Consider the following 16,349-nt stretch of genomic DNA (forward strand, 5'->3'; position numbering starts at 1 on the left):
TAAACTTGACCTCCACTATAAAAAGCATTGAGACATTATCTCACATGTATTTTAGACTAACATTTAGTTTTCAACAGTGGAGATTTGTATAAACTAGTGATGCACCGATATGACATTTTTGGCCGATACCGATATCTGATATTTTCCTTGACAAAAAAACATGATACCGATAACCGATATTTAACATTTTAGCGTCCTTTTAAGAATTCTAGTACAGTTAAATAGTTAACACACACACATGGACGCATCAGTCTAACACACGGCATCTCAGTTCAAGAGGCGTCACTACAGTCCTGGTTTGAATCCAGGCTGTATCACATCTGGCCGTGATTGGGGGTCCCATAGGGCGGTGCACAATTGGCCCAGCGTCGTCCGGGTTTGGCCGGGGTAGGCCGTCATTGTAAATAATAATTTGATCTGAACTGACTTGCCTAGTTAAATAAAGGTTGCACACACACACACACACACACACACACACACACACACACACACACACACACACACACACAGTTATTTTGTTGGCATTTATGTAAGAATAATGAAAATGCCTGCAGTTTCTACTGGTCATTGTTTTCAGGCAGGTTATATTGGTGATAGCTAGGTACCAAGCTAAAGCTAGCTACCTCAGAAGTTGCGGTCGAACAAATTATGCTTTATTACCAACGCAGTATTGTAAACACATCATTCGTGGCCGGTGTTTGCAGAATTTATTGTACAGCTTTGACAGTGCTACTGTATCTTTTTTTGACACGCAAATACCCAAACGGCGTTCCATAGTATGTATGTCTTGAAGCTAATAACAGTGACACTATTAATGTGTAACTCTGGTAGGGCAACATCTGAAAAATAGCACCCTTGGTAGTGTGTACCGGTGCTCAACCAGTCGGTGAAGGCCAACATCACCCACGACAGAGAACGGTTGATTGTCAAGGGCAATGAATCCCATTATCTTGGCTTTAATGGACTTCCCCTTTGAGTTGTCTCGCTGAAATATTCTTACTATTTCAAATGACTGCTTGACTTGTTGACTGTTCGATCCACACAGCAGACATTGTGGGCTAGGTTAGGAATGCTGTGTCGCACGTGTAGTGCAACATTTTACGCAGCGTCATTATGACATGTACCTATGTTATATAGGTATACACGTCAGCGTTGACATCGGTTTTGCACATTGGTGTTAAACTAGACACCGGCCTTTTTAGCTAATATCGGGTGAATCTAATATGTTCACCAATATATTGTGTATCCCTAGTATAAACCTTGCTGTCTGTCTCTTCGACATTTGCAACATTCAATATTCAAATTCAATCTTGAACTGTCCCATAGTAATGAATGTGTAGGGGTCGGGACGAGAGAGAAAGGCAGGCAGCGTTTCTCCGCCAGTCGAAATCATGAATCAGCTGGCATCCTTTTTATGGATATATACAAAGAAATGTCAATTGAAAAAAGGTCAAACGAAACTGTGCATCTAGTTTTCAGTCTTTCCAGCTTCCGATTGAAGTTATTGTGTTAGCTGTGTTGTTGGCTAGCTCCTCTGAACAACAGTGTCCTGACGAGAGAGCACATTTTCTATGCCTGGTGAAACCACATTATCTCATTGTTATGGATGTGTCCAAATAAATGTCACTAGAAAAGAGCTTAAACAAATGTAGCAACTGTTGTTATTCTGTCTACATTGTTTGACGTGACTATAAGTTAGCCGTAGTTAGCTAGCTAGCAAGCAAGGGAGAAGAACGTTGCCAGCCAGTATAGCTGAAACATTTAGAACAAACGACTGGGTCGCTGCCATAGATACAGAACAAAAAGACTGAACGACTGGGTCGTGTCTCTGGCAACCGAACCAATAGAACAAACGACCAGTTGGCTTCGGTAGAAACCCTAGATTTGTTTAGGGACGATATCTTGTGGAAGGATGAAATAGTATGAATAAATTCATCAAAATATATTTTTTAATGAAAATATGTCTGAATATGTTGGTAACCCATTGTAGAAAAGTGATATTGCCCTCGAAGCCAGTGTTTGGAAGTGTCACATCTTCTCCTGCTCCTCCTCTCCGGCGTACGACGTCACCAGAATACTAACCACATGTCCTGGGATTCATCATTGCACACACCTGGCACTCATCATCACGCAAACATGTTAATCATTATGATTCACACCTGGACTTCATTACCTTCATCATTTCCTCCCCTTTATATGTCATTCCCTTATGTTTTCTCACCAGTTGGTATTGTTCTTGTTTACCAGCGTGTAGCCTTATGGAATTGTCTCGTTACTGGTTATGTTGTTTTATTAAACATTTCACCTGCACCTGCTTCCCGACTCACAGTTCTGTTATTACAGGAAGATATATTGGCACAGTTTGCCGGCCTAAGAAGAACAATACCCGTGCCAATATATCCTCCAAACACCAGCTTCTCTGGCATTATCACTTAAATGACATACACAATCACAAACACATACATAAACACACATTCTCTCTCCATGTCTCTCTCTCCCTCAAACACAGAAACAGGAGTATGCCTATAAAGGACAAAGGGGTGACAGACACTATAGGTGTTTAAGTATTCAGGAAACTTTAGGCCTCTGATGAAACAGATGGGCTTTGAAGGATTCCTCCCAGGGACACCCAACCCTCCCCTGAACCGAGCCTTCACTCCATCATCAAACACACACAGAAGGAGAAAGAGACAATGAGAGAGGAGAGGGTCTGTCTTCACGCATACTCTTGACTCTGTGTTTCCTACACAACGATCTCAGCACTGAAATATCACAAACTGCTCTCAATTCAGAACCACATACACACATGCAGGCACACATACAGACACACACACTTGATTCCAGTGAGTGCTCTGTTCTGTAGGCTGCAGATATGCTGTTTGTCCTTCACTGAGATAGATCGCATGAAAAATGTAATGAATTGCCTCAGAGGAGAAACCACAAGCCAAATAAGCTTTACATCACATAGTAATGAATGTACATCTCCTAGATCAGGTATTCCCAAACTGGGGTACTGGGGTACACGCAATGCCGTCAGGGGTACGCCACATAAAAATGTGATTCACATCAAAAAATATATATATCTTTTTTGACACTTTTCTTCACATTTTCAAACAGTCCATTTAGTAAGGCCCGTGTCCATAGAGACACATACCAACTCTACTGGTAGTACTGCTACTACCAGCAATACTACAACTTCAACTGTCGACACAAGTTGTTCTGCTTCCACGAGCACACCCAATGCTAGCATCAGTAATTCTACATTTGTTGTTAGCAGAGCTAGCACAGACACTGACAGATGTGAATCTGATGCAGCCGAAGAGCTACTGCCCCCTTACCTGGGAAAGCAATGAACAACAGACCGGGACGTTGGATCATCGAAGAGGCGTAAATATGATTAGAACTACATTTATTTGGGGTTCACTTATATTGGGAGGTGTGCCTTTCCTCAGCCACAGTGTGCTATACAGTTGAAGTCGGAAGTTTACATACACCTTAGCCAAATACATTTAAAACTCAGTTTTTCACAAATCCGGACATTTAAACCTAGTAAAAATGTCCTGTTTTAGGTCAGTTAGGATCACTACTTTATTATAAGAATGTGAAATGTCAGAATAATAGTAAAGAGAATGATTTATTTCAGCTTTTATTTCTTTCATCACATTTCCAGTGGGTCAGAAGTTTACATACACTCAATTAGTATTTGGTAGCATTGCCTTTAAATTGTTTAACTTGGGTCAAACCTTTCAGGTAGCCTACCACAAGCTTCCCACAATAAGTTAGGTGAATTTTGGCCCATTCCTCCTGACAGAGCTGGTGTAACTGAGTCAGGTTTGCAGGCGTCCTTGCTCACACACGCTTTTTCAGTTCTGCCCACCAGTTTTCTATGGGATTGAGGTCAGGGCTTTGTGATGGCCACTCCAATACCTTGACTTTGTTGTCCTTAAGCCATTTTGCCACAACTTTGGAAGTATGCTTGGGGTTATTTTCCATTTGGAAGACCCATTTGCGACCAAGCTTTAACTTCCTGACTGATGTCTTGAGATGCTGCTTCAATATATCCACATAATTTCCCTCCCTTATGATGCCATCTATTTTGTGAAGTGCACCAGTCCCTCCTGCAGCAAAGCATCCCCACAATATGATGCTACCACCCCTGTGGTTGTTTTGGGATTGGGATGGGATGGTTGGGATGGTGTTCTTCAGCTTGCAAACCTTCCCCTTTTTCCTCCAAACACAACGATGGTCATTATCAGACCAGAGGACATTTCTCCAAAAAGTACGATCTTTGTCCCCATGTGCAGTTGCAAACCGTAGTCTGGCTTTTCTTTGGCAGTTTTGGATCAGTGGCTTCTTCCTTGCTGAGCGGTTATGTCATCAGGTTATGTCGATATAGGACTCGTTTTACTGTGGATATAGATCCTTTTGTACCTATTTCCTCCAGCATCTTCACAAGGTCCTTTGCTGTTGTTCTGGGATTGATTTGCACTTTTTGCACCAAAGTACGTTCACCTCTAGGAGACAGAACACGTCTCCTTCCTGAGTGGTATGATGGCTGCGTGGTCCAATGGTGTTTATACTTGCGTACTATTGTTTGTATAGATGAACGTGGTACCTTCAGGCATTCGGAAATTGTTCCCAAGGATGAACCAGACTCGTAATTGTCTGGAATTGTCCAAGCTGTTTAAAGACACAGTCAACTTAGTGTATGTAAACTTCTGACCCACTAGAATTGTGATACGGTGAATTACAAGTGAAATAATCTGTCTGTAAACAATTGTTGGAGAAATTACTTGTGTCATGCACAAAGTAGATGTCCTAACCGACTTGCCAAAACTATAGTTTAACAAGAACTTTGTGGAGTGGTTGAAAAACAAGTTTTAATGACTCCAACCTAAGTGTATGTAAACTTCCGACTTCAACTGTATGTGCAAAAGTACTATCTCACAACTCGATGAAACCTTCACTCTTGTGCAGACATTTAGAAACAAAACATGGCAAATTGAAAAATAAGCCACAGGAGTATTTTGATCGAGAATTAAGACCATTTTTGAGTAGCAAGACATATAAAAGCAACAGTTACCATCAATAAGAATGGGCTAGAAGCGTCTTATATGGTGAGCTACCGAGTGGCTAGGACAAGGACTATTGTGGAGGACTTAATTCTTCCTGCTGCCGCGGATATGGCTGGGACAATGTTGGAGGAAAAGGACACAAAAAAACTATACAGACAATGCCTTCATCAAACAACACTGTTTCACGACGCATCAGTGACATGGCAGGAGATGTTTTGAAGCAATTACTGCTTCGCATACAAGCTAGTGATTGTATGTGTTACAATTGGATGAGTCAACATACGTGGCGGGCCTGGCACAGCTCCTGGTATTACGTTTATGGGGGGTAAATTAAAGAAGACATCCTCTTCTGCAAACCACTGGAAACCAAGACAACAGGATAGGATATTTTTAAAGTACTGGACAGCTTTGTGACATCAAATGGACTTTGGTGGTCAAGATGTGTTGATATCTGTACTGATGGCGCAAAAGCTGGGTTGACAGGAAGACATAGTGGAGTGGTAACGCGCGTGCAAGCAGTTGCTCCCGACGCCACTTGGGTACACTGCAGCATCCAGCAAGAGGCTCTTGCTGCCAAGGGAATGCCTGACAGCTTGAAAGACATTTTGGACACTGCAGTGAAAATGGTTAACTTTGTTAAAGCAAGGCCCCTGAACTCTTGTGTATTTTCTGCACTATGCAATGATATGGGCAGCGACCATGTAACGCAACATACAGAAAGAAGTGCGCTGGTTATCAAGGGGCAAAGTATTTACATGTTTTTTTAAAATTGAGAGACGAGCAGAAAGTTTTCTTTAATGACCATAGTTTTCACTTGTCTGACCGTTTGCATGATGACGAGTTTCTCACAGGACTGGCCTATCTTGGGGATGTTTTTTCTCGACTGAATGATCTGAATCTAGGATTACAGGGACTCTCCGCAACTATAGTCAAAGTGTGGAACAAAATTGAGGCTATGATTAAGAAGTTGGAGCTCTTCTCTCTCTGCATTAACAAGGACAACACACAGGTCCTTCCATCATTGTATGATTTTTTTGTGTGCAAATGAACTCAAGCTTACGGACAATGGCAAATGTGATATTGCGAGTTAGGTGCTCAATTACGCAGGTACTTTCCCGAAACACATAACACAAACAACTCGATTCGTTATCCCTTTCATGCCCTGCCTTCAGTCCACTTACCGATATCTGAACAAGAGAGCCTCATTGAAATTGCAACAAGCGGTTCTGTGAAAATTGAATTTACTCAGAAGCCAGTGCCAGATTTTTGGATTGGGCTGCGCTCAGAGTATCCTGCTTTGGCAAATCACAATGTTAAGACTCTCTTTGATACAACCCAACTTTTTAAAATGTAACTAGGCAAGTCAGATAAGAACACATTCTTATTTACAATGACAGCCTAACCCGGACGACACTGGGCCAATTGTGCCCCGCCCTATGGGACTCCCAATCAAGGCCAGATGTGATGCAGCCTGGATTCAAACCAGGTACTGCAGTGATGCGTCTCGTACTGAGATGCAGTGTCTTAGACCACTGTACCACTCGAGGCCAAACATTGTAGACTTATATGCATCCTTTCAAGCACACCCTTCTCATTAACCTGTGGTGAGTCATTCAAAATTGTAATATTATTATATTATTATTTGTGCCCTGGTCCTATATGAGCTCTTTGTCACTTCCCCACGAGCCGGGTTGTGACAAAAACTCACACTCATTCTAATGTTTAATAAATGTATTGTGTAGTGTGTGTGGCAGGCTTATAATGATGGTAAAAATCAACATTTGAGAGTGTGCTGACCCTGGTGCTAGAGGGGGTACGCAGCTGGAGGTTGAATGTTTGAAGGGGTACGGGACTATAAAAAGTTTGGGAACCACTGTCCTAAATCAATAACACACACGCCTCAGTCTCTATCCACAATCAAAACAGAAATAATAGCAAACCACAAGTTGGCCCAGCACAAAAGTTTTCTTCAGAACTACACATGTGGAAACCCATCCACTGGAATAGTAAAGGAAGATGCTGACCTATGGAAGAGGCTAGAGGTCACCACACTAAAACACTGCTACACAGTGGCCCTAATCCATCCATGTCCGTGGACAAGGCGCAACCTATGATTGGGTCCTCCTAAGTGCTCTCTCACCTCATTGGTGTTCCAGCGGTGGCGCTCCTTGGGTAGAGAGGAACATTTGGGCAAACACTCCAACAGCTTCTTAGGTAGGTAGATCTTCAACTGGCCAGGCTCACCTAGAGAGACAGAGAGACAGACAGAGAGACAGACAGACGGGTTATTGACTGAGTTTGAGTGAAGGACCTCTGTTTACCCCAGGAGACGTGAGACTCCTGAACATGCTCATGCACACACGCTGACACAACGTGTGTATGTGTGTGAGAGAGAGAGGGGGGGGTATAGATAGATAGTGATAGAGACAGTGAGAGTGTATTCAGGCACGTATGCTCACCCTAATCAATTATGCATTTATTAATAGAAGCCCTGAGAAGACAGAATTTCAAACAGCTGAATGGCGCTGGCTTAGGTAAAGCCTAATTTCTTATTTAGCAGCACTCCGGACTCACTGCTATGAATGCCAATCAGTGTTTAAATCCTCTCCTCCACACACACACACACATATCTCGCCCAGTGTCCCCGATGTTCCGACCACTGATCAGAGGAATTCTCATCAGGGCCCTGCCTTTGAAATGCACTAGAAAACCCACATGAAACCGGCGATCAAACACACCCACTATATGCATGCAAGCACACACACTCATACATCTCATGTGCGTGGTTGTGTGCGTGTGGACCACCTAAGTCTATATCTCCCTTGGGACTTTCCAGAACGATCCTACCACCAACAAATTCCCATGGCAACACACTTCCATCTGAACAGCATCTTTACAGGTACCTATATAAGAATCAACTATGCTACAAATGAACGTCCAGCACACTGCACATTCCCCATCCATTAGTTGATTAATATTTTACCTTCCAAAACTGTCATTTCCACATGTATTACTGAAAAAAACCAATACCCCTGTGAGGCTGTCAGTTAATTATAAAACTTTCCAGAGTAAAGAACTCTCAAATGCAACTCTTACAGCAGCATACCACCCTCATCCCTCCCACTGCTGGCTTGTCTCTAAGCAGGGTTGGTCCTGGTCAGTCCCTGGATGGGAGACCAGATGCCGCTGGAAGTGGTGTTAGAGGACCAGTAGGAGGCACTCTTTTCTCTGGTCAAAAAAGTATCCCAGGGCAGTGATTGGGGACGTTGCCCTGTGTAGGGTGCTGTCTTTTGGATGGGACGTTCAACGGTGTCCTGACTCTCTGTGGTCACTAAAGATCCCATGGCACTTATTGTAAGAGTAGGGGTGTTAAATAAATACTAATATTTCTCCCAGTACTGAGGAGAAATGTCATATTTCCCCCTTTTCTAAATAAAATGAATGTGAAAGAAAGGCTCATTGCACGGAAACTAGATAGAGGGAGATAGAGGGGAAGGAAGAAGAGAAAGGGGGAGATATAGGGGAGAGAGGGAAGGAGGGAGAGGAGGAGAAGAGTTTGGGGTAGATGTGCGTGCAAAAAGAGGCAGAGAAATGGGGAAGGAAGGAAAAGACAGGGAGAGAGGAGATTAAGAAGAAGGGGGGATGAGGAGAGGGATAGAGGGATGGGTGTGCATGCTAATTCATGATTCTGCTGATAAACCTTTCCTCAAGTCATCCTCAGCTGGGATGCCACAACAGAGAGAATGCTGGGATGTGAGGAATTGTTGGTATGATCGATCAATCAACAAAACAATTAAAGAAAATGAATCACTCATCCTCCATGCCCAAGCCTTCCCCTCTGATTCTCAAACCAACAACCTTAGCCTCCCTTTCTGCTCCTCCCCCTGTCCCTCACCATTCCTCTTTCCTCCCCAGTCCCTCCCCCGCTCCATCTGTCCCTGACCTTTCTCTCTCTCTCTCCTGTCCCTGTCTGTCTCTCTGTCATTGTCTGTCTCTCTGTCCTCTCCTGTCTCTGTCCTATCAGGTGTCTTTGTCCTCTCCTGTCTCTGTCCTCTCATGTCCCTGGGTTCTGGTGTGTCTCTGTCTCTCTGGTCTCTTTGTCCTCTCCTGTCTCTGTCTCGCTGTCCTCTCATGTCCCTGGGCTCTGGGGTGTCTATGTCTCTGTCTCTCTGTCCTCTCCTGTCATTGTCTCTCTGTCCTCTCCTGTCATTGTCTCTCTGTCCTCTCCTGTCTCTCTGTCCTCTCCTGTCTCTGTCGCTCTGTCCTCTCTTGTCTCTGTTGCTCTGTCCTGTCGCTCTGTCTTATCCTGTCTCTGTCTCTCTGTCCTCTCCTGTCATTGTCTCTCTGTCCTCTCCTGTCTCTCTGTCCTCTCCTGTCTCTGTCGCTCTGTCCTCTCTTGTCTCTGTTGCTCTGTCCTGTCGCTCTGTCTTCTCCTGTCATTGTTTCTCTGTCCTCTCCTATCATTGTATCTCTGTCCTCTCCTGTCTCTCTCTCCTCTCCTGTCTCTGTCGCTCTGTCCTCTCTTGTCTCTGTCGCTCTGTCCTCTCCTGTCTCTGTCGCTCTGTCCTCTCCTGTCTCTGTCGCTCTGTCTTCTCCTGTCTCTGTCTCTCTGTCCTCTCCTGTCATTGTTTCTCTGTCTTCTCCTATCATTGTCTCTCCGTCCTCTCCTGTCTCTCTCTCCTCTCCTGTCTCTGTCGCTCTGTCTCCTCTTGTCTCTGTCGCTCTGTCCTCTCCTGTCTCTGTCGCTCTGTCCTCTCCTGTCTCTGTCGCTCTGTCCTCTCCTGTCTCTGTCGCTCTGTCCTCTCCTGTCTCTGTCGCTCTGTCCTCTCCTGTCTCTGTCGCTCTGTCCTCTCCTGTCTCTGTCGCTCTGTCCTCTCCTGTCTCTGTCACTCTGTCCTCTCCTGTTATTGTCACCCTGTCCTCTCCTGTCTCTGTCACTCTGTCCTCTCCTGTCTCTGTCGCTCTGTCCTCTCCTGACTCTGTCGCTCTGTCCTCTCCTGTTATTGTCACTCTGTCCTCTCCTGTCTCTGTCGCTCTGTCCTCTCCTCTCCTGTCTCTGTCACTCTGTCCTCTCCTGTCTCTGTCGCTCTGTCCTCTCCTGTTATTGTCACCCTGTCCTCTCCTATTATTGTCACTCTGTCCTCTCCTGTCTCTCTGTCCTCTCCTGTCTCTGTCGCTCTGTCCTCTCCTGTCTCTGTCCTCTCCTGTCTCTGTCCTCTCCTGGCTCTGTCCTCTCCTGGCTCTGTCCTCTCCTGGCTCTGTCCTCTCCTGTCCCTGTTGTATCTCCGGACAGATCAGGAGAGCAGACAAGGAGAGTACAAACACACAGTACAAATCAATAACCTCCCCACAGAAAAAAGGTTTCTGGGCCTCCTCTCAAACACACACTAGGATGGCTGTCCCGTTCGAGGATCAATAACCAATCAAAGCACTCATCACCTTTATAGCTCCCCTTAACACTACAGATATTCCCGGCCCTCACCCCGTGTGTGTACACACACACACACTCAACCACTCTCTCTCTCTCTCTCTCTTTCTCTCTCTCTCACACAAACATGCAGACACACAAATAGACATACACTCACACACCAAACTAGAACAAGAACTAGAAACACACAAAAACCCCTTTGATCGCCCTGTCTCTCTCTCATACATCTCAGTTAAAGCCAGCTCTTTCTTAACCAGCCACAGTCTGTTTCCCCCAGCACCAGTAACACTGATGCATGCCGTATGGATAGATAGTGCTCTGTGCATTGATTAGGCATGACAATGAGCTTCTGCTCCTAAAATAAGCTCTGTGTGTGTGTGAGTGCGCACACACACACTGCTCTGCGTCGGCACGCATGAATAAACATGATCTGTAACAGAGCTGAATGAGAATGAGACTCACTTTAGAGTGTGTGTGTGTGTGTGTGTGTGTGTGCGTGCGTGCGTGCGTGCGTGCGTGCGTGCGTGCGTGTGTGTGCATGTGTGTATTATCTGTAACAGAGTAATCTCAGTTAACCCAGAACTAAAATCTCTGATAATTTGGTCAGATGCTTGATTAGGATCTGGGAGTGACAAAAACCCAAGACCCAGAACTAATGCTGCTTGTTATCTCATGCATCCCATAGGATAGTGACAGATTCTACAGTACCAGTTACGTTTATGTACAGTATATCTGTCCACAAGAGGTTCGTAACAGAGCTGATGAGAATAAGGCCTCGGCTGCCAGCTTGTTTAGCCAGAAGGCTTTTCAACACACAGTCACCTCGTCCTACAAAAAGCAGCACACGTCTGTTGGGTCCTGTGATGCGATGTTTGAGTGTGTTTGCCTTACCGTTGGTGTCAGTGTCATCACTCTTGGGAGGGGCATGTCCTGTGTATCCCACGGCAATTCTAATCATCCGCTCTGGATTCCTTATCCTTTTCAACCCTACAGAGAGAGAAAGAGAGAGAGGGAGGGAGAGAGGGAGGGAGAGAGAGAGAGATGGGATAGAGAGTAGAGAGGAGAAGAAAGAATAAGAAATTGGGCAGAATATTCTTATTATTACAAACTCCATCCATGCTAGAGGCGTGACCATTGGCTTCAACAACTTCTACTTCTGCTTTGTTTTCATCTCTTAATTTCCCTGTTTCCCTGGTCACTGTTGCTATGATACAGACTTACTACAGTAAGAAGTGGTCCTATTATGGTCGAGTCAGTGACATCCATTCTTCCATTCAAACAGTAAGAGCAGCCATCTTCTAATCTATAGCTTGATCTACACTGAGTGTACAAAACATTAGGAACCTGCTCTTTCCATGACATAGACTGACCAGGTGAATCAAGGTGAAAGCTATAATCCCTTATTGATGTCACCTGTTAAATCCATTTCAATCAGTGTAGATGAAGGGGACAATTGAGACATGGATTGTGTATGTGTGCCATTCAGAGGGTAAATGGGCAAGACAAAAGATTGAAGTGCCTTTGAATTGGGTATGGTAGTAGGTGCCAGGCGCACCAGTTTGAGTGTATCAAGAACTGCAATGCTGCTGGGTTTTTCACACTCAACAGTTTCCCGTGTGTATCAAGAATGGTCCACCACCCAAAGGACATCCAGCCAACTTGACAAAACTGTAGGAAGCATTGGAGTCAACTTGGGCCAGCATCTCTGTGGAACACTTTCAACACCTTGTACTCCATGCCTGACAAATTGAGGCTATTCTGAGGGTTAAAGGGGAGGTGCAACTCAATATTAGGAACGTTTTCCCAATGTTTTGTACACCCAGTGTATACTGCAGTAGCATCCTCGCTTTACATAAGTCAGATAGTAGAGCTACAAGACATCGCTAGTGGCTGTCAGGCATCCAAGGATAAACCTGCCTGTGTGTGTGTGTGTGTGTGTGTGTGTGTGTGTGTGTGTGTGTGTGTGTGTGTGTGTGTGTGTGTGTGTGTGTGTGTGTGTGTGTGTGTGTGTGTGTGTGTGTGTGTGTGTGTGTGTGTGTGTGTGTGTGTGTGTGTAGCGAGGCGGTGGTACTCCATGTTTATGTGCCTGTGGGCTCCTCCTCTCTGATCTGCTGGAGTTTCTCTACGCAACGGGACTCTCAACCCACGGCCTCCATAAAGCCTGAAGCTATGTATGCTACATATGTTTGTGTGTCTGTCTGCATTTATGTTTGTCCCCTTCTATGTGTGTGTGTTGTGTATGTGTGTTTGTCTGTCAGCCTGTCCTACAATTAGGCTTCTAATTGATGTATCCTGAATAAGTACACAAAAGGTAGAAATATGTAATGTCCTTCTTTTGTCTATTATTGGGTGTTATTCTACAGACTGGTTATTATTGTAGTGAGCTCTGTCCCTAAATAAGACCACATTTGGTTGGTCCAGACCAGGCCATATCTGAAACAATCATAGAGTTTGGACATCACAGTAGAGCAAAGTGCAGTAGAGTACAGTAAAGTAGATGTGTTCAGTTAACCACTTAAGAATTCAGAAACAAACACTAACTAATTGGTAGGTCTACCACTATTTGTTACTTCTGTGAACTTTTATGCATTTTTCATCCTCATGAGTGAGAGGAATTAGAAAATATCTGAAAGATATGTGGGTTTTTGGTAACAGAATCACAAGACAACATATCTTAAACTTACAGCAGGCAAATTATTTCTCCTAAACGAAATATAAGTGTTGATATTAGTTGTCAGGGGTCTTTACTTCAACATTGTGTTTTTATGTATTTCTAATACATTAGATATATATACAAAAGTACATAGATATCCCTTCAAATCAAATAATCCAATTGTATTTGCCATATGCGCCAAATATAACCTTACCGTGAAATGCTTACCTACAAGGCCTTAACCAACAATGCAGTTCAAGAAATAGAGTTAAGAAAATATTCACTAAATAAACTAAAGTAAAAATAAAATAAAAAGTAGCAAAATAACAATAACAATAACAAGGCTATACACAGGGGGTACAGCTACCAGGTAAATATGTGCGGGGGTACAGGTTAGTCGAGATCAATCAATGTCAGTGAAAACCCTTTCCAGTTGGTCCGCGCATGCTCTGAGTACTTGTCCTGGTAATCCGTCTGCCAGGCCTTTTGAATGAATTATTTCTTATAAGCGTCCGGATTAGTCTCCTGCTCCTTGAAAGCGGCAGCTCTAGCCTTTAGCTCAGTGTGGATGTTGCCTGTAATCCATGGATTCTGGTTGTGTCACTGTGAGGACAACGTCGTTGATGCACTTATTGACGAGGCCGGTGACTGAGGTGGTATACAGCTTATCATGAGGTACTCTGCATCATGCGGGCAATAAGTTGAGACTTCCTTAATATTAAGACATCGCGCATCAGCTGTTATTGACAAATAGACACACACCACCACACGTCTTACCAGATGTAGTGGTTCTGTCCTGCCGATGCACGGAAAACCGAGCTAAGTGTATATTATCCGTGTCGTCGTTCAGTTTAATCTCCAGTGATTGCACTTTCTTTTTTTTTTTTTACCCCTTTTTCTCCCCAATTTCGTGGTATCCAATTGTTGTAGTAGCTACTATCTTGTCTCATCGCTACAACTCCCGTACGGGCTCAGGAGAGACGAAGGTTGAAAGTCATGTGTCCTCCGATACACAACCCAACCAGCCGTACTGCTTCTTAACACAGCGCGCATCCAACTCGGAAGCCAGCCGCACCAATGTGTCGGGGGGTACACCGTGCACCTGGCAACCTTGGTTATCGCGCACTGCGCTCGGCCCGCCACAGGAGTCGCTGGTGCGCGATGAGACGAGGACATCCCTACCGACCAAGCCCTCCCTAACCCGGACGACGCTAGGCCAATTGTGCGTCGCCCCACGGACCTCCCGGTCGCGGCCGGTTACGACAGAGCCTGGGCGCGAACCCAGGGACTCTGATGGCACAGCTGGCACTGCAGTACAGCGCCCTTAACCACTGCGCCACCCGGGAGGCCGCAGTGATTGCACTTTGGCCATTAGAACGGTTGGTAGAGGAGGGTTATCCACTTGCGGACATATTCTCGCAAAGCACCCAGATCTCCTCCCCTTTATTTGCATATTTTTTTCACTCAAATGACGGGGATTTGGGCCTGCATGAATCCCGGAACATATTCCAGTCTGTGCTAGCAAAACAGTCCTGTAGCGTAGCATCTACATCATCTGACCACTTCCGTATTGAGCGAGTCACTGGTACTTCCTGCTTTAGTTTTTGCTTGTAAGCAGGAATCAGGAGAATACAGTATAATTATGGTCAGATGTGCCAAATGGAAGGTGGGGGAGAGCTTTGTATGTGTCTCTGTGTGTGGAGTAAAGGTGGTCTAGAGTTCTTTTTTCTTTGGTTGCATGTAACATGCTGGTAAAAATGAGGTAAAACAGATTTAGGTTTGCCTGCATTAAAGTCTCCGATTACTAGGAGCGCCGCTTCTGGATGAGCATTTTCTTGTTTGCTTTATGGCCCTATAGAGCTTGTTGAGTGCTGTTTTAGTGCCAGCATCGGTTTTGGGTGATAAATAGACGGCTACGAAAAATATAGATGAAAACTCTCTTGGTAGATAGCGTGGTATACAGCTTATCATGAGGTACTCTGCCTCATGCAAGCAATAAGTTGAGACTTCCTTAATAAGACATCGCGCACCAGCTGTTATTGACAAATAGACACACACCACCACCCCTCGTCTTACCAGATGTAGTTGTTCTGTCCTGCCAATGCACGGAAAACCGAGCTAAGTGTATATCGTTCAGCCACGACTAAGTGAAACAGGATGCTACAGTTTTTAATGTCCGGCTGGTAGGATAGTCTCGAACGGAGATCGTCCAGTTTATTCTCCAGTAATTGCACGTTGGCCATTAGAACAGATGGTAGAGGCGGGTTACCCACTTACCGACGAATTCTCACAAGGCACCCTGATCTCCGCCCCCTGTATTTGCATATTTTTTTCATGCGAATTAAGGGGATTTGGGCCTGGTCTCGGAGAAGCAGTATATCCTTTGCGTCGGACTCATTAAAGGAAAAATCTTCATCCAGTTCGAGGTGAGTAATCGCTGTTCTGATATACAGAAGCTCTTTTCGGTCATAAGAGACGGTAGCAGCAACATTATGTTCAAAATAAGTCACAAACAACGCGAAAAACACACAAAATAGCACAGTTGGTTAGGAGCCCGTAAAACGGCAACTATCCCCTGGCACCATTATTAAGTTCAAATTAGTGGATTCTTCTATTTCAGCTACAGCTGTTGCTGACAGGCGTATAAAATCAAGCACATAGCCATGCAATCTCCATAGACAAACATTGGCAGTAGAATGGCCTTACTCAGTGAATTTCAATGTGGCACCGCCATAGGATGCCACCTTTCCAACAAGTCAGTTTGTCAAATTTCTGCCCTGCTAGAGCTGCCCCGGTCAACTGTAAGTGCTGTTATTGTGAAGTGGAAACGTTCAGGAGCAACAACATCTCAGCCGCAAAGTGGTAGGCCACAGAAGCTCACAGAATGGGACCACCAAGTGCTGAAGATCATAACGCATAAACATTGTCTGTCCTCGGTTGCAACACTCACTACTTAGTTCTAAACTGCCTCTGGAAGCAACATCACCCCAAGAACTGTTCGTCGGCAGCTTCATGAAATGGGTTTCCATGGCCAAGCAGCCGCACACAAAACAAAGTTTACCATTCGCAATATCAAGCATCGGCTGGAGTGGTGTAAAGCTTGCCGCCATTGGACTCTAAAGCAGTGGAAATGCGTTCTCTGGAGTGATAAATCACGATTCCCCATCTTGCAGTCCGACTAACTAATCTGAGT

At 44.7% G+C, this 16,349-nt stretch overlaps 1 protein-coding gene across 1 annotated transcript in view; it reads right to left on the reverse strand.

Moving 5' to 3' along the window:
- Positions 1-16,349, reverse strand: part of LOC115139198 (calmodulin-binding transcription activator 1-like) — a 136,996-nt gene that overhangs the window by 117,409 nt on the left and 3,238 nt on the right. Inside the window, 2 exon segments of the mRNA XM_065021748.1 lie at positions 7,216-7,319; positions 11,395-11,490. Coding sequence (XP_064877820.1) covers positions 7,216-7,319; positions 11,395-11,490 — 200 coding nt within the window.

Source organism: Oncorhynchus nerka, linkage group LG2 (assembly GCF_034236695.1).
Source record: "Oncorhynchus nerka isolate Pitt River linkage group LG2, Oner_Uvic_2.0, whole genome shotgun sequence".
Classification (NCBI taxonomy): Eukaryota; Metazoa; Chordata; class Actinopteri; order Salmoniformes; family Salmonidae; genus Oncorhynchus; species Oncorhynchus nerka.